Here is a 19,637-nt window from a genome sequence, read left to right as displayed (position 1 = left end):
CAGGGTTTGGAATATTTACTAATGAAGAAGACATGAAGGCCGCCCGCTGTCGAAGCCCATTTGACCAGCAAAGTCTTTTATCTGGCTTTGAATTAGTTCAGTATGGTGAATAATAATAGTTTTTGTAAAATATTTAAAAAAATCAGAATCGAAACTTTAAATTACTGAAAATGGCTTTAGCTATGTACAATGATACCAAACTTATTTGTCCCTTCCCTTCGGCATCACAATATTCCCAAAATGGAGTTGCCATTTGAGACAGTTAGGATTCTTGAGCTCTTGCTGATGTAGTTAAATGTATACATCAAATAAAACGCAGTGTGTAAAAAGTACCTACCCAATTCTCAAAGAATAAAACTTGGGTTATATTGATATTTTTTTATTATACACCATTTTAACATTTTTACAATAAAATTGAGTTAATTCCATTCGAATTTTATAGTCCATTACATTTTTTTTACATACAGAACATTATAATAATTTTGAACATTTTAACACATCTAATTTTGATCAACGATTAAGGAAAATACAAAAGTATTTTTCCCGTCAACAAAATTTTAATAAAAGCTTTATTCAAAGAATCCCTGTTCTGACAGAAAATGTTAAAATTAATGGGATAAAGTTTTCTGCCAGAACCTGCAAATTATATTTGTTTTAATTTTATATACATAATACGTATGCATACAGAACGATAACATATGAAAATAAAGTATAATAATTAATCAAAATAAATGGAACATATATTAAGAAGGTACAATATTACAATTTTAAAATTACGCGGTGAAATTCTGTCTCTGCCGTTTATGAGTTAAACATCAGGGAGAAATTTTCAAGTCAACCGCTAGATTGATAAAATAAGTCATCTTATTTTAATGATATTTTTTACACATTACATGTAAACAACATTATGGTTCACTTGAGTAAATAAACTTATATACTCATTGATATTACAACATTGATTGGGACGCGTTAATGAAAAAAATGTCTTTTGTAAAACACCAATACATATTATGTACTACAAAAAGCGCATTTACGAATCGTAGAGATATCTTCAGTTGATTTACTTATTCCTACAAAAGGCGCATTTACGAGTTATAAAAATGTGTTCAGTTGGTTTATATATTATTCAAAGGAACAGTTTTTTTTATAAATCGCAGAAAGTATTTGATTTACCCGTTGGAATGGGGCAACTTTAGGTGATTTATGCGTCCAAAGGGTTACAAAATCATTGATTTACAGATAAGGTACTAAATTTTGCACCGAAAAGATTGCACAAGAACGAGTGTCAGGCAAGAATGTGTATTTAAATTTATATGCAACAAAAAAAGGTTGATTCTACCATTAGCGTTAAAAAGGCCAATTGGTTGATTTTCCCATTATCTGAGAAACATCAATTGGCAATTCCACCGTTAAAGGTTAAAAGTTCTTAAGCCACCTCCACAAGCATCCGACTTGCCCACCTTTTATTAAAAAACACATTTGGGAAGGGATCATACAAAAGGACTTGACTTAAGGAAAGGACGGTCAGACGGCAGAGCTTTCTGATGTGGTGGCTTCAGTTAATACTGGGAAAATCAGTTGTGTGGAGGTGCGTAACCTATCCCGTCACAGCGCACTTTTTGTGAAGACAATGTGTTTAAATTCATCAAACTTCATGAATATATGAAATATTAGATTAATGAATCATGGATCACATATTAGGCGACAGCCACTTTGATAAGATTAATGAAACAATACGATTAACAAGAATTTTGTTGTTTTTGTAATGCATTTCAGTAAGTACACAAAGGAATAAGAACGAGCGAAAACAATAAATCTGAGAAATATTGATAGAGAATTCGCTAGAATATAAATATGTTGACATAAATTAAAATTAAAAAATATATTAATAATAAAATTATTAAGCTAGTTCATAAACTATTGAGGTACATTATTAAAAAATATCAGGTTTGTAAAATTAGTTAAATTGTAAAAATAAATTTGTGTGGCATTAAAATACATTTGTAATCTTATTAATAAAACTAATGATTTACATTTAACATTTATACACCATTTAATGGTGAACAACATTCGTAGACAAGAAACAACTAACAAATAGGTTCAGAGGAATAATTATTATTGTTCCCGTAACATTTTATAAAACACTTCAGTTTATTTCGTCATTTCTCATTATTGAGCACGTTCAACTATGTAATTCTCTAATTTCTTTTAAAGTACTCGGGCTCTTGTCTGTGAAGAGATGGTCTCATATTCGGATCCGTGACAAGGCATCAGTCTCACAAGTAGATCCATGACGAGGCGAGAGTCTCACAAGCAGATTCGTGATGAGGCATCAGTCTCACAAGCAAATTCATGATGAGCCGTCAGTCTCACAAGCAAATCCGAAATGAGGCATCTGCCTCAAAAACAGATCCGCAGTGAGACATCAGTCTCACAAGCAGATCCATGACGAAACATTAATCTCAAGTAGTTTCGTGATGAGGCGTCAGCCACAAACAGATCCGCGATGAGACATCAGTCTCACAAGCAGATCCATGACGAAACATTAATCTCAAGTAGTTTCGTGATGAGGCGTCAGCCACAAACAGATCCGCGATGAGACATCAGTCTCACAAGCAGATCCATGACGAAACATTAATCTCAAGTAGTTTCGTGATGAGGCGTCAGCCACAAACAGATCCGCGATGAGACATCAGTCTCACAAGCAGATCCATGACGAAACATTAATCTCAAGTAGTTTCGTGATGAGGCGTCAGCCACAAACAGATCCGTGATGAGACATCAGTCTCACAAGCAGATCCATGACGAAACATTAATCTCAAGTAGTTTCGTGATGAGGCGTCAGTCTCACAAGCAGATCCGTAATGAGGCGTCAGTCTCACAAGCATATCCATGATGAGGCATCAGTCTCACAAGCAGATCCATGACGAGTGGTCAGTCTCACAGGCTGATCCGTGATGAGGCATCAGCCTCACAAGTAGGTCCATGACGAGTGGTCAGTCTCACAGGCTGATCCGTGATGAGGTATCAGTCTCACAGGCAGATTTGCTATGAGGCAATGTATAGGTCATCCTTCAACCAGTGAGGGATGGTTCGGTTACCAAACTTCTTCAGTAACTTGACAAGAGCTGTATTATGCGCCATGTAGTACCTCTGCAAGAACTTGGAGGACTTCTCCTCCATGGGGGCGTAGATCCTCCCCTTGGATTTCCCCAGACATTTTGTGTGATCTCCGTTTACCAACTGGCAAAAAAAGCCTTTCTTCGGATCAAACCTGGAACCAAGGAAATAAAAATAATTTCAGATAAATAAATATAATCAACCGAGGGAATACAAATTCAGATTAAAATCATCAAATGATGTTGAATGAGAAGTCTTAACCGTGAAATGTGACATACTTCAAATGTTTGGTGTAATCTATGCAGGGAGTGATCTTGAGGAACCTCTGGAGGGTGTTCATAACTAGGGCGGGGTCGGAGCGCAGTTCGGAGCCGTCGATAATGTGAAGTTGACTGGGGGTGTACTCCACGAGCCAGCGCTCCAGGTGGTGACTGTACTTGCCCGGGTTTAGGCATCTATTCCTGGAACACAAATCATTACGATTGATACCCATTAATACTTCTAGAATATATAAAAGACTGAATACTGTAGAAATGAGATCCAAAATGCTTGTGTGAATTGAAATGAAAAGAATACAAGGCTGATATATTAATAAGTAATTAATAAGATTAAGAAAGGGGACCCTTAGATGGCTTGTGTATGTGGAGTGGATGAACAAACAAAGGAGGTTAAGGAGAATACATGACACAAAAGTGAATGGCAAAAGAAGTCGGGAACAAATATCATGTCTTTCCAAGGAAGGCATGGCATTATCAAGTGAATCAAATACTTGAGTCGGACTTTGTCAAGAGTCAGAATAACAGAAGAGTATGTTTGAATGCAAATGAAGCAAGGAATGTGTGCCAATAAAAGAGTTGTGTGGCGGTCCATCTTCTCTGCTTACCCCTGTGGGGAAATGGCGTGATCTTGTTAGTTAAATCTTGGTTTAGTAGTGATGCCGCCGGGTACCCGTTTCTGACCCGGTTCCCACAGGACCCGGTTCTGACAACAAGAACCGGCTCTAATTTCAAGACATGTAATTTTTTTGAATTGTTTACGTGACATAATAAAACAATGGTATAACGAGCTGTCTTGTATTTATTCCATCGAAACAGTCGTGTCTCGGTATAATGACACGATACGTTATCCCACACTATGCATCCGGCGCTGTGAGTCACTGTCATTTGTTGTGACTAGACTGCTGACTGCTGTCGACTGCGAGCTAGCTGCGTGAACCGACGGACTGCATGTCTCCCACTACCCCCACCCTACACAGTCATGCGCACAAACCAAAATTCGTCTACCACACGCTCGCCCAACGTGTGCTAATTAATCAGTGTGTTTTTTATAATTGTCGAGTGATTATTAAAACAGCAGCTACAATGACGAGTGCAGTAAAAAGAAAGGTGTCATTTGTTTGGGATTTTTTTAAAGAGCTACCAGAAGAACAAAAAGTGCTGTGCAATCTTTGCAATTCGTGTCTCGGTTCGAAAGCTGATTGGTTTCACCCGTTGGTTCCATCCTCCAATACATGGCGGCAAAATTCAAATACACGCGAATTATAAATATATAATCAGCGGGGTTTTTGAATGTTTAAAAACCCGAGTACCCGCCCGGTTCCTCAAACGGGTACCCGGTTCCCGAAAATGAGACCCGGCAGCATCACTAGTTAAAAGTGAAGTTTTGAAGAGCCTATTAACACGCAGGTATATATTTCCTCCTTACTAATAAACGTATATAAAATTTTGCACAACTGATAAACAACCATTTATCCCAAATTAATTAGTAAGGCCCTCTGTTTATATTAAATAGTAACTAACTAAATAACCATCACACCGTTTCCACGCAGGGGTAGGCAGAGAGGACGGACTGCCAAACAACTCGGTCTTGGAATACGTTTCTTGCCTCATTCACATTCATACATACTCTTCTATTATTCTGACTCTTGACATGGCCCGACTCGAGTATCTGATTCACTTGATCGTGCCATGTCTTCCTCAGGCGTCCACAACTTCTGCTACTATTCACATTCGCATCATATATTCTCCTTACACTCCTTTCTTCGCTCATTCGCTCTACTAATACTATTCGGCATTAAATAGTAAATATGTAATAAATCTTACCTTAAATCTCTAAGAGCTTTGGGCGAAGTATCATTAGCTGTTATTATTTCATAGAAAGTGTAGTTATTGGCTACCACATCTCCATGATATTTGATATGCTGATACCATGAGTAGGCTCTGAAACAATGGAATTATATTATATTACAGTAGAACCCTCTTAATTCCAACCCCAATAATTAGAAAAAAACGCGTAATTCAAAAATTTTCCCAGAAAAATTTGTTCGTATATTTCGAAAAAATCTGCCGCGAAATCTCAATGACATATAGTATTTTATACTCGGAAACACATTTTACTTTAATGATATTACCCGAATTTAAAGGGGCATCCGGGGAACTCTATTTTCGGCGTTCTTTTCATCAAAAATTATGAATTACGTGGGAATTTTTGATGTCCCGTGGATTTCGAATTAACGAGGTTCTACTGTATAGTTAAAATCTCTTATAATTATTATTTTCAAAGGATCGTAAAATTAAATGTGTAAACAGTGAAACCCTTTTATAAGGTTTTCCTAACCTTAAAAGAATAAAAGCCAGTTGCGGCAGAAATTGCCCACGAAATTCCAATTTACGTGGGAATATGTCATATTATGATTTTACTTTGATGATACTACCTGAATTTAAAGGGGCATCCGAGGGACTCGATTTTCGGCGTTTTTTTCTTCTTAAAATTTCGAATTACGTGGGAATTTTTGATGTCCCGTGGATTTCGAATTAACAGGGTTCTACTGTATAGTTAAAATCTCTTATGATTATTATTTTCAAAGGATCGTAAAATTAAATGTGTAAACAGTGAAACCCTCTTATAAGGTTTTCCTAACCTTAAAAGAGTAATTTGGAAAACTTTACTGTATTTAAGTGTTTAATACGTGTTTCAGTGGATGTTAGTTGTTAGATACCTTTTGGCAGGGGAGATAAGGATGGTGACTAGTTTAGCATTGGGCAGGAGAGCGTGCGCCCGTTTGGGCACAAGTTCCCCGTCAAAGTAGGTGGCGGACTTCTCAAATGTGTAACGACTCGTATTCCCTTGTAGAGGAGGAAAGAAGTTCATGTACCTGCGAATACACGAGCAAACAATTAAAAACGCTTCTATACAGGACACAAAGAATTTAAGAAACTAACTTGTTGCATATAAGTTAATTTTTACAAATCCATAGATATAAAGGTTACATATTGTTCATTTACATATATTATTTAATATTCAAATTTCCTTGAATCATAATTATAAACATTAAATTTTCTTCATCCTGATGCTCAACACTCTATTAAACACAAGCGCCAGCTTCTATAGAAGAAAAACATTTAAAAAAAACAAAAGCAGTGAAAACTAGTTTTATGGATTATCTTAATTAACATACATTATTATACTCTGTAAATTGATTAATTATTTAATAAATAAAAATAAAAATAAAATATATATACAAGGAGAGAAAAAAAAAATTTAAAGACACCAATTCTCGTATCACAAAGAGGATTGTACTGTACTTTGTCTTCTGTGACATTTCATTTGTAGTGTAAAGTAAGGTGAGCCACAAATAAATAATTTGAATTCTAGTTTTTTCAATGTTTCCATAACTCGGAACAAATAGTATGGAGAGATTTGAAAAAAAATCACAAATATACTTTCTCATGAGTACAAAGTGTGGAATTTAACTGACTTTCGTTAATTTAAAATTTTTATTTTTCATTGATTGAAAACATTTTCACTGTTAAGTTTTTAGATTTTCACGGCCAAAAGCATTTTTGTTGTTTGTTTTTGGGGTGTTATGCCGTGTTGCGCTAACTCCTTCTTTAGCCGACATTTCGGACAGCGTTGCAGTGTCCATCATCAGGGCAGATCCGACACATCTTCGGATCTACCGGATCTGCCCTGATGATGGACACTGCAACGCTGTCCGAAACGTCGGCTAAAGAAGGAGTTAGCGCAACACGGCATAACACCCCAAAAACAAACAACAAAAATTTTCACTGTTTTCTTACTTCACATTAATTTTAGCATCGTAAATGCCAAACCGGTTCCATGTTAGTCAACACAATGACAATTCAACACACCTTTAAAAAGTCATTAAAAGCGATGAGGAAAACTAATCTAACCTATGTAACCTAGTTTTTGTTTCATCACTTAAAAAATTGTAATTGTTACCCGTTGATAGCTCCATTATAAACACTTCATATTTCTAATAAACGACACATGTAACAGACATAGGGGTATTACACCATCCTCTTGATAGCTTATCCATAGTATAATGTATATTTATATGTCTGAGTTTACAATTCAGTAATTGAACCTATGAATAGTGGCCATGTAACAGATAAGTTTGCCAAATTTTCTACCTTTGTGAGTATTTATTTGTTTAACTATTGAAGACAATATTAGCGATTTCTAAACGAAAATCTGAAAAGGATACGGTCACATCTAGGACACAAACCCAAGACCCTTGCCTTGCCGGGACACTGCTCTACGACTGAGCTAATGGGACCCTATCTCCTTCGGTCACTTTTAACTGTATCATACTTCGAATAAGAACTACCAACATTGTCTTCATTTTTTCACCGCACATTTTTATTGGCAACTATCTTTATGTATGATCTCAAGATTCAACCCGAACTAAATGAAATCTAGACAGCGACTTTTTAGATAAACCTATCTTATTTGTATTATTTTAATGCGCGACATCTATTGACTTTTCTGCAAGTCTAGGATGAATATTTATCTTTTGGAATAACTTTATTGAGTAAAAGACAAATTTTAATATTTTAACTATTGAAGACAATATTAGAGATTTCTAAACGAAAATCTGAAACAGAAAAATCAGAAAAGGATACGGTCACATCTAGGACACGAACCCAGGAGTGAACCCAGTCCTAGATGTGACCCTATCCTTTTCTGATTTTTCTGTTTCAGATTTTCGTTTAGAAATCGCTAATATTGTCTTCAATAGTTAAAATTTGAGTTTTACTCAATAAAGTTATTCCAAAAAATAAATATTTATTAGTTTATTAATAATATAGGTCATCCTACAGATAAGCTATCAAGGGGATGGTGAAATACCGCCATAGTGTTGACAACAAAGCTGATATCCCTTTCTGTATGGCTTGATATGGTTGTGCATTCAGGAGTTCAGGACAAAACATTTACAAAGTGTACTGCCTTTCTTGAGAGTTGCAAGGAAGACACTGTGTTTTTATTTACCACGGCAGTATAACACAGCTCTGGAGCTCACAATTGTACGGTTATGTTTTCTGAAAGAAGGGAGGGGAATTTTTTTTATTTATTTTCACGGTCCCATAGGAATACAAAGCTAAGCCTCAAGTACAGAAAGTACAAGATTTTAAAGAAAAATATTTCAGGGCTGAAAAGGACATACAAACATTCAACCAAGAATTATTGCCGACCTCCGATAGATAGTACAGCATACTCAAAGTACTCCCTAACCTTTTCAATCAAATACATACTCCGACACATTTGGCACAACTTTGTGTTTTACTTATTGGACCAAATGCGAAATAGCTGTCGATGGATCACATACATGCGGCAGCCACGTAGAGGAGTGTAGAGATATAATAAGTCCATCAGTGAACTCACCAGTCCAGTCCTTTATAATAATTATTGGCATTGAAGAACTGAATCTCCTCGTAGGTAGTGGGACTGGGCAGGTTGCTGGACAGCACGGGGTGCATGCTGAGGAAGGAGTAGAGCGCCGTAGTGCCCGTCTTCTGCGGCCCGATGACCAGGAAGTGTGGCAGCGCGGAGCACGACTTGTTGCGTGACCAGATGCGCTGATGGCGCACGTCATCACACGGGTTCTGGGGGAATTAACCGACATGAAGCATGCGCAATTTTTTTGTTTGTTTTGGAATAGGTGAGGTTTTTCAAGGAAAGGAAAAAAAGTTATTACAGTAGAACCTCGTTAATTCGAAATCCACGGGACATCAAAAATCAAATTTCGAATGAACAAATTCCCACGTAATGCGAAATTTTATGAATAAAAAAAAAAAAATAAAATACGCAGAAAATCGATTTTCTCGGCCGCCTCTTCAAATCCGGATGGTATTTTAGCTGTAAATTCGTATTAATACCAATTATTTCTTTATTTTCGCGGCCGATTACCGTAGCGGCGGGCCCTTTAAATTCAGAAATTCACAATAAATTCGTAAAAATACGCGTAAATCGAGATTTCGCTGCCGATTTCGGTCGCGGCCTACCCTTTAAATTGAGATATTCGTAAATATACGATATATTTCCGCGTATATCGAGATTTCGCGGTAATTTTCCGGCGCGGCCGACCTTTTATTTCAAATATCTGAATTTAAATTCGTAAAAATACGATATATTTCCACGTAAAACGAGAATTCGCGGCCGTATTCCGTCGCGGCCGGCTCTTTAAATTCAGATATTCAAAATAAATTTGCAAAAATACAATATATTTCCGCGTAAAACGAGAATTTGCGGCCGTATTCCATCGCGGCCGGCTCTTTAAATTCAGATATTCGAAATAAATTCGCAAAAATACGATATATTTCTGTGTAAATCGAGAATGCGCGGCAGATTTCCGTCGCGGCCGACCCTTTAAATTCAGATATTTGGTGTAAACTCGTAAAACTACGACATATATCCGCGTAAAACGTATTTTTTCGGCCCTTCAAACTCGGATATTTGAAATAAATTTGAAAAAGTACGACATTCCAGTGTAAATCGATTCAGATTTACAAAATAATAATACTAATTAGGACGATGTATAACCAAGTAAAAATAAATTTTTTGGCGTTTTACCGCCACGGCTGACTTTTAGATTCAGATTTACGAAATATTATGATTTATTTTCGCAAAAATCAAATTTTTTCGAATTAAATGACAAATTTTCATGCGCGGACAAAAATAAATTTCGAATTACGAATTAACGAATTTCGAATTAAAAAAAATTTTGTATGAAAAATTTTTTCTGCGGAAATTTTTTTGGCGAAAATTTCGAATTACGCGTTTTTTTCGAATTATCGGGGTTCGAATTAACAGGGTTCTACTGTATTAGGGAGAATTTTATATTAAGGAACCTTATAAGAGGGTTTTACTGAATTTCATTATAAAATACACAGGGGAAGGAAAATATTTAAATGGTGCATGTCTTTGGGAAAATTCAGGATATCTTTGTTTGGTAGATAGTATTCTGAATTAACAGAAGCAAAGATAATCATTGGACAGGTTATAATATTACAGGGCAGAAAAATTAAATACATAGAGTGAAAATCTCTTATAAGGTTTTACAAGTGGTTTGAAAAAAAACTTCTTACATGGGAAAACCTTCAATGTGGGTTAAATTAGGCAATTTATAAAAAATTGTCTTTTAAGGACTAAAAACAGAACTTTTTAAGCACGAAAATTTCACACGTGGAGACCGTATAAGTGGGTGTCACCGTTTTTGTCTATTTTTTGACAGGAAACTGAAAACCTTGACAATTGTTTGCTATAGAGGTTTTCAATGCAAAAGAGCATTAGAACATAAGGAACAGAGGTGATTGTAGCCTGGTGGGGAGTATGCTCAGTTAGCAGATTCTAATTCTACCCAATATTCACACCAGATACCAACTTACTGCCTTTTCATGAATTCAAATAGATAACAGTGAAACTCGCTTATAAGGTTTTCCAAGGATCTATTAAAAAAAAACTTCATAAGCATGAAAACTTCAGTTTCACTGTATAAGGCAACTGACCCCCCAAATGGGATCCATCTCCTCGGGGTGCAGCTGAAAGTACTTCTGTGCCAGCTGGAAGGGTGGGACGGAGCTGAGGCGCAGGTGCGTCCAGCAGCGGATGAACTTCAGCACTGACTCAAACGTGTACAGCGCCAGGCGGTCGTTGCCGTAGTTGGACATGTGCGTCATGAACACGTTTATCTGAGAATTACAATTTACAAAATTAGCTTTCTTATCGTTGTTCTGCTAACAATTTTAATTTGATGTTACGGGCACTTTAAACAGTTATGACTTAAACAGTGTTGAGTGTTGTGTTGTCTAATTTAATATTTCATTTCATGTTTTCTTATTTATCATTTCAAAATTAACTTCATTTTTTCTAATCTCGATGTGAAGAATCCTTTACATTAAATTTGCGTCTGTGTGTCACCGTTCCTTTCATCTTTTCTATGTATTGTCTGTTTATGGTACATTTTGTCTATGGGTTTTATGTCAAAACAACGGGATTGGGTTAAAAATATGAAAATCATCAAAAATCGTCATATTATTGTATCCTTCCCTTTGACAAAATTCATTTTCATTCGACACCAGCTTAACAAGTGTTTTTAATAACAACATCTCGCATCATCCATCTCTCTGTGTGCGTATCCCTGCACAAAGAAACAAAGGACTTTAACTCTTAAACCCTACCTGGGGTACTGGAGTACCCCTCTGGTGTTTAAAATATCAACAATTTTGACAATATTGCACTGTTGCAAAAATCGCTCTAGCTAATCTACTCTCGATAAATGGCGCGTAAGTACGTCGGTAAGCCGTGACCTCCCGGCAAGTGCAGTCGCGTCCACAGGTGTTCCGGGGTACCCCAGTACCCCGTGGTAGGAATAGTGTTAGTTTTTCATTCCAGTTATACTTGAATTACTGAAGTTGTTTTTCGACACCTCTCTGGTAAGTTTACACATTATTTATGATTTAATTTACTTTGTGATAATGGCTAGAGTACAGTGTTGATAGAGAGGGCCTGCGCTCAGTAACGAGAAATTCATGGACGAATAGTGTGTTATGAATGTAATGACAGTGTATGCAGTGAAATGAGGTGTTGTATTGTTTTCAGATATGGAATCCCAGACTCGAAATCTTGGGGGGGGGGGGTAAAATTGCAGCTGCTTTGTTGGTTTCTGATGACGAAGAGCCAAACCTAAAGGAGAAGATTCAGAAGATGATCCCGACGGTGTTATCGAGGATTTCTGGGACCATTCTGAAGTCCCATCTCATGAAGGCGGTGATCAAGTGGAAGGAGATGAAGAGTATTTAGTGCCTGATAATGATGGGGCTGGTATAAATGAAGAAGATAGGCGCTTGGTTCGTGTGTTAGATTCTCCATTAGTTCTGTACAGAAAATGTCATAATAATGTTATGGAACTGACTGCTCCCGTACAAGGTCTTAACAGAAAACTGACATGTAACAATTGGTTCACGTCTATACCCACGGCCAAGAAGTTACTGAAAAAAGAGATAACATTAGTTGGAACTGTAAAGAAGAATAAACGAGAAATTCCTCGTGTATACTTGGACACTAAAAATTGAGAAAGATGCACCTCAATGTTTGCCTACGACGGACCTCTCACACTTTTGTCGTATTGTCCTCTGAAGTCAGCTAAGAAGAAAGCTGTAATCATGCTGTCCACCATGCATGACAGCCCTGACAAGGATAATTAAGTGTACCTTCCAGAATTAATATATTTATATAATAAAACCAAATGCGAGGTGGATGTGTTCGACCAACTTTGTAAGAAGTACTCGACGTCCAGGAAGACCAAAAGGTGGCCCATGTGTCTCTTCTTCGGGTTGCTAAATGCCGTTGTTGTCAACTCTTGGGTTTTATTCAAGCTGTCAATTAACATTGATAATGAGAAAATAACCAAGCGGCATGAATTTCTTAAGAGTTTGTCAATAGCACTCATATATTCTCATATGAGAGCAAAATTTCAATGGCCAAGTTTACCCCGGGATATCAGAGAAACTATACGTGCAGTCTTGAATATTCATAGTGAAGATCATAGGCCGGTCCCTGATAATCTAAAACCTGGTCGCTGCTGTTTTTGTCCGCGCACAAAGGACAGAAAATCTCGATCTGTCTGTAACACTTGTCGCCGCCATATTTGTGTTGACCATCAATACAAAATCTGTCCTTCATGTGACGGCAAAAATGTCTATTAGTTTTTATTAATAAATTTTATTGTCTTTTCTTATTACTTTGCCATAATACAAATAATATTAAAAAAAATATCAAATACTTTTATTTTATTAATTTTTTCTGCCCGGTACTGTACTCCAGTACCCCGTGGTAGGAATAATTACATTCCCAGAGTGGTAGGGTTTAAGAGTTAAGAAAAGCAGCTCGCCTCACAACCGACGGCAGAAGTCCTGGAGACGAACGCAGGGAGCGTCCAAACAGAACTTTTGACAAGTTTCGTAACTTGCGTGGTAAATTCGGTTTCTTGAAAAAACGGAACATTCAAGAAAAGGAACAAATAAACAACAAACCAGTTAGTGGGAGATAAATACTATGGTTTTCCACCCAGTTTAATTCCCCCGTTAGGTAAGTCCTGCCATCATTTCATAAGCAACATTTTCCGCTTATAAAATGATATTACGAGTTTTTAAAATATGTTTGAGTTATTCGCAATCCGGAAATGTTTGTCTTTAAAAAATTTTAAAAACCTATCCCATTATTTTGTCATGTTCTGTTCTGTCACCTTTCTGTTTTAGACAATTACAGATAAATCCGTATGGAATTGGCTCAAGGCTATGCAACTTCCTGACAAATAGAGTGAATGTGGCAACCTTTTATTTATTGCTCGGTATTGACAATGATTTGGAGTTTTGAGATTGTGAATTCCAGAATAAACATTGACTTTTCTCTACTTTCTTTAAATATAATATGCATTTATTATACATAAAAATATTCTGGAAGAAATTTTCTAAATGATAGCGACTTTATTTTATACTATTTAGAGAAGCGGAGACGGTTTACGGATAGTTCCCGTGAGTATTCGGGCTATGGACCTATTGGGCTATCACCCATTTACCTCATTCCTTTAACAGTAACCCGGTCCCTTTGATAAAGTTCACCAGGGTTGTTAATGGATATTTGGCTATATCTACTGGTTCCTCAATGTGTCTTACAAGGAATTGGTAACCTTTTACTACAAAATCTATTTTTCATGAATCATTGATGAGTGAGAGCAACAATGCCGCTTTGATAGTCGGTGCAGTTTGGTCGTAGTTCGGCGACAGTCCATACCATATCTCCCTATGATTTTATTATCTATGGTAGGTAGGATGTGTAGTACTTACAGGGTTATAGACAATGGTTTGGAATAACTCCCCGCCCTGAATGGACTCATCCAGTTTGTCCCTCCCCCCGGGGTAGCGATCGATGAGGAGCGTGTGGGTGAAGAGGCCGCACGTCTGCCGCGGCAGCACCATTATGTTGCGGTGGATGAAGCCACGTCTTAACCTAAAAATTACATTGTGCTACATATTAATACTCCATCATATAAAATTTACTCCAAAACACACAATCAAATTATGTATATGAATAAATTCAACATCTTATCTATTGTAGACAGATGACTTCAAATTAGGCTTCCTCCTTTTTATTAAGCTAAACTGTAAGACAGTTTTGGGGTGTCCGTTATTGTGGTCACGGTTTCATGTTTTGTTTTACCTGATTACTCATTGTAACGTTGGCTTGAAGAGATAAAAAAAAAAGGTTCAATATCCCAAACTCAAACAAATACCATAGCGCCCTTGAGGTGATTTTCACAAAACCAGGATATTAAAAAGCTCCATAATTTGTGATGGAATTTCATTATTGCGAGCTGAAAATAGTTCCCAACACATATAGGGTTCTCGTAGATAAAGTGCGCTAAGTTTGGGGGGTGATTCTACATGATTTTAGAAAAAAAAAAAAGACAAATAAAATTTTATGGAATTCGATAAAAAGTTATTATTCACCATGTCGCCATGTATGTACACCTAATGACTTTATTGTTCGGTTTTTTTCTTTCTTGCTAACGCATTTGACGTATTTTTGAGTTTTCTTTTTAATGATTTCAATTTTAATAATGTAATTGAAAAGAAGATAAAAAACCATATAATAAAAAATTAAAAATTAAATTAGATCTTGGTCGAAGCCAGGTATGTAGTTAAATAAGTGATAAATTTTAGATGTAAATCAATTGGAAACCGGATTAAACAGAACAGTGATAAAATAGAACATGATAAAATAATAAGTTAGGTTATTTAGGTTAGTTTGTATTAAGTTGGGTTGGGTTGGGTTGGGTTGGGTTGGGTTAGGTTAGGTTAAGTTGGGTGTGTTTGTTTGTTCTGTTTTGTCATGGAACCAAATCGATCATTAGCCTCACCTGGCGGGCCGCAGATGAGGGTACTCCTCCGTGCTGGTCACCTTGACGCCCCAAACTTTCTTCCAGGCCGTGTAAAGCAGCTCGTGCGCAGGGTACACGCCCGAGTGGTGCGGTGACACCGAGTAGCCCGAGTCCACGGGAATGCCGTGTGTCAGCGCAAACTCCCGGTTCAGGTTCATCTCGTACTCCAGCTGCGTCAGGTTGTCATACAGATGCGGCTGCTGGTGGTTCCACATGTGCGAGAACCTGGGGATGAATATTAAAACGAGAAACTGAGAGAGGATGTGAGAAAGATCAGCCTTTCAATGGATACAAAATGCCAACGGTGGTGAAGAATAATATATCACTTTCAAAATAAATTAACAATAAGTTCTTACACCATGATATTTGCACAGCTTTTTGAACTTTTAAATGATTACGAAATTAAATTCATAGTTACACTTATCGTTATCTTATCTTATTATAGCATCTAGACCAGGGGTGAAATTTTTTTTTACTACGGTCTTATGTCATATTTTGGGATGCTGTGAGTACGGTCTTTTTGAGAAAAGGATGGAGTGATCCTGTTTCCATTGTAAGAATGAGTTGTAGAAATTACCCATTCTTATGTGACAAATTAGTGTCAACTGTGAACATACACATAAAAAATTAATAATTTGTAATTATTGGTTTCATTTTTAAAAGCATGGACTTATCAAGTATCAAGATACCCTTCGAAAGACGGGAGCAATATTGAAGTGAATATATAAGCAATAATGAAGGCTCTTAAAATACAATAGAATTCCACAACAAACAGTTAAAGAAAAAATGACTAATGGCTACTCTAAAACTGTACATCAAACAAACAATGTGTACCACATAAATCTCTTGGCGTGCTCGAGGATCATGTCGTCCCCGCGGTTCTCTTCCTCCGTGCCGTGGTGGAAGTACTTCCCGCTGAAGCCGAGGTTGAAGCGGAAGCCAGGCACGTACTGCCGGATCCTCGTCTGCGTGGAGAGCAAGGCCTGCACATCGTCCGTTCGCAGACGAATTCCTGAAAACATTCACTCGGTCATGTTATACAGTTCTATGACGAAAAGCATCAGAAAAAAAACCTATTATTTTATCAAGTTCTGTCTTGTCACTGTTCGGTTTCATCCAGTTACCTCTTATAGCTAGATCGCAAGCAAAAGAAGGTGCGCAGAAGCACGTCTCTTGCCATGCCCAGAAAGGGCGCGATTTATTAGTGGCCCGCTAGAGATGGTTGGAGGCTTGCCACGCCTCACTAGTGTACCACTTCATTACGGACGACTCTAGGGACAGTCTTTTGTTTTCAGTCGAACTATAATAAGGTGATGAGTTTAATTAAATTATAAATTTTAACAATCTCCATGGCAGAGAGATAACAACTTTAAAAATGAGATGATATTTCAAAAGTTTTAAAATAATTTTAAATGTTTCTACTTTTTTACGTGAATATCGTCAAGAGTCCCAACTTCTCCAAACTATCTGGAGCTAATGGGACTATGCCATCCCCAATTGAGGTATGCTGTGAAGCTGTAGAGAGTGAAGAAGAGAAGGAGATGTAAAGAGGAAGGCTATTCAGATCTGATCACTAAACATAGCTAAAGTCATTTCAAACAATGTTTCGATTCTGATAGGTAGTCTTTTATCAGGGCGATACTGGGAATATCTACCACTGTATTGCGATTATCTCGAAACTGTTTCATTGTGGGTTACCAATCTTTTTTACACTACTTCAATTTACATGACCTAATTTAAATAAAATAAATAATATATGCATATAATGATATTTTCCTTGTGATTTGAACGACACAGTCAATTAAAACACAATTGAGTTTCTCTGCGAGGAAAGTGGAGGTTTATTTTGTTAATCTCACAAGATTTACATAAAGAAAAGCATTCAGTAACAAATTACCTGTAAGGAAAGAAACGACATTTAATGTTATTAATTGTTATGTCAATTCCTTAATCACAATCACGATAGCAATTACCAATTATTGAAATTATTCCCATCAATCTGCCTTGTCACAACCCATAGATTATTTTTACTATGTCTTAAACCATAGATTACGAAATATCGAGTCGACTGTGTAGGTACTGTGGCGCACATCCAGCCAGTGACAGTCCACGACACACACAGCCACAATGACGAGACAAGCTCGGCATTGCCTTGAATTAAAGAAAATTATATTTTTATTTACATGCGTAGTGTATTTGCACCTGATTCTTGAATTGAAAATCTATTCATATAAAGAAGAGTGTCTGTGGTAGGCAGCTGCGTAGCAGACACCAGGCGGACAAATTTACAGTTTTATTCCGAGGTTGATGAAATTTTGCACACTTGACCTGAAGAGAAAGGTTACAAAAAAACTCTGTATAGTTGTGGCAACGTCAGAGACTTAAGCTAGTATTATATGTTGTCCTATAAGCATCACCCAGGTGGAGTCAGAATTGAAACTTTGCTTGAAGTGGCTGTAGCTGAATTTGGTATACAGATCTGAATAGCCAGGTGTTTCCCAACCTTCCTGTTAACTATTTCCTTACCCTGCACACTTCCTTCAATCTCTCAACATAAACCAAATTGAGGATGCCACAGTACCACGAGCTCGTGGGCGATAACGAAATTTACAAAATTCACTATCAAATCATACCAAAATATAATAATCACAAAAGCACCGTCAATAAATAAGGAAAACCATAAAAATATTTAATTTATCCAGGAAGTGATGAATGCATGATTACCATGTGTTTATTTTTAGAAATAATCAGACTATTCAAATAACACCCAGTGAGGCCTACATTACTGGAAAACATAAATTGTAAAAAATAATGTACAAAATAAAAAAATTTAAAAAATGCATGCCGGTCGAATAACTCCTACTCTGTCCAAAATTACGGGGTACAAGGTCATTAAATGCCAAAAGACACGATTATCTTTTATTCTTTAAAAACGTGCAAATGTGCCTTTGATCCGTCTCAGTGGGTCAAAGCAAAATTATAATTAATTGTTGAAAATAATATGTACCAATAATTTTCAATGAAAGTATGAAACAGAAGAATGAATGAAAGATTTGAAAATAATAATATTTATTATCAAAAGAAATGAGATGCCTTTTGCATATGTTTGACAAAACCATAAAATTGTATGACATATTACAAAAGAGGAATTTAAAAAGAATGTATGGTAAAGTGAATAAGGTAAAGAAAAATATTACATATACATATTGGCACCATTTCATTAATGAAACTGTTGGCTGCCCTAAAACGGGAAATTCTTCCTAGTTGGATAGTCAAAGTACAGCATTTGGAAAATATATTTTTTGTAGTAAATCTATATAAATTAAAATGTTAATTTTTGTTCGTTCAAAATCTTAAATCTCCAAAAGTTCTTCACCGATTGCTTTGAACTTTTGAAACACCGTTGTATTTGAATAAGTGTGTGTTTTTATATACATTATAATATATAGATGTCACGTGTGTCAGGTAAAATTTTTTTTAAAAAGGCTTTTTTCGAAAAACAGCGCCATCCGTGGGACGTAAAAGCAACATGCGCTATTATCTGCACAGACAGACTGAGCCACAGCAACGTGTGTCGCAGTACAGCTAGTAAGTAAATAAAATAACTGGATTCCAATTCTCGAAAAGTTCCCACTGCAACCAAGTCATAGCTAAAAGATTCAGAAGAAAAAAAGGATAATACAGTAGAACCTAGTTAATTCGAAATCCAACAGATATCAAAAATCAAATTTGGAATTAACGAATTCCCTCGTAATTCGAAAATCGAGTTCCTCGGCCGCCCCTTCAAATTTGGGTGGAATCTTTGGAGTAAATTCGTATTAATACGAATTATTCCCGTTTAAATCGAATTTTTGCAGCCGATTTCCGCCGCGATCGGCCCTTCAAGTTCAGTTATTCTAACAAATTCATAAAAATACCACACATTTCCGCGTAAATCAAATTATCGCAACCGGCCCTTTAAACTCGGATAACGAAAAATACGATATATTTATTCGTAAACCGAAATTTCGCGGCCGATTTCGGTCGCAGCCGACCCCTTAAATTCAGATATTTTAAGTAAATTTCGTAAAACTATGTCATATTTCCGCGTGAATCGAAATTTATGCGGCCGATTTTCGTAGCTCCGGATCTTTTAACTCAGATATTCGAAGTAAATTTAGTAAAAATATGATATATTTCCGCATAAATTGAACTTTCGGAGCCGATTTCCGTCGCGCCGGTTCTTTGAAATTCAGATATTTGAAATAAACTCGTAAAAATGCGATATATTTACGCG

At 36.6% G+C, this 19,637-nt stretch overlaps 1 protein-coding gene across 1 annotated transcript in view; it reads right to left on the bottom strand.

The window, feature by feature from the left end:
* Positions 1–474: 474 nt before the first annotated feature.
* Positions 475–19,637, bottom strand: part of sfl (N-deacetylase and N-sulfotransferase sfl) — a 40,040-nt gene continuing 20,877 nt past the window's right edge. Inside the window, exons 7-15 of the mRNA XM_089633386.1 lie at positions 16,196–16,373; positions 15,341–15,586; positions 14,268–14,430; positions 10,929–11,111; positions 8,806–9,026; positions 6,119–6,274; positions 5,223–5,339; positions 3,399–3,581; positions 475–3,274 (exon numbers count right to left, since the gene is read on the bottom strand). Of these exons, the coding sequence (XP_089489512.1) occupies positions 3,049–3,274; positions 3,399–3,581; positions 5,223–5,339; positions 6,119–6,274; positions 8,806–9,026; positions 10,929–11,111; positions 14,268–14,430; positions 15,341–15,586; positions 16,196–16,373 (1,673 nt within the window). The 3' untranslated portion in view covers positions 475–3,048. The remainder of the gene's footprint in view (positions 3,275–3,398; positions 3,582–5,222; positions 5,340–6,118; positions 6,275–8,805; positions 9,027–10,928; positions 11,112–14,267; positions 14,431–15,340; positions 15,587–16,195; positions 16,374–19,637) is intronic.

This window comes from Hesperophylax consimilis, chromosome 1, assembly GCF_061612785.1.
Source record: "Hesperophylax consimilis isolate HC1 chromosome 1, BYU_Hcon_1.0, whole genome shotgun sequence".
Lineage (NCBI taxonomy): Eukaryota > Metazoa > Arthropoda > Insecta > Trichoptera > Limnephilidae > Hesperophylax > Hesperophylax consimilis.
Note: the sequence above shows the minus strand (reverse complement) of the source record. Positions and strands in the feature narration are given on the sequence as shown.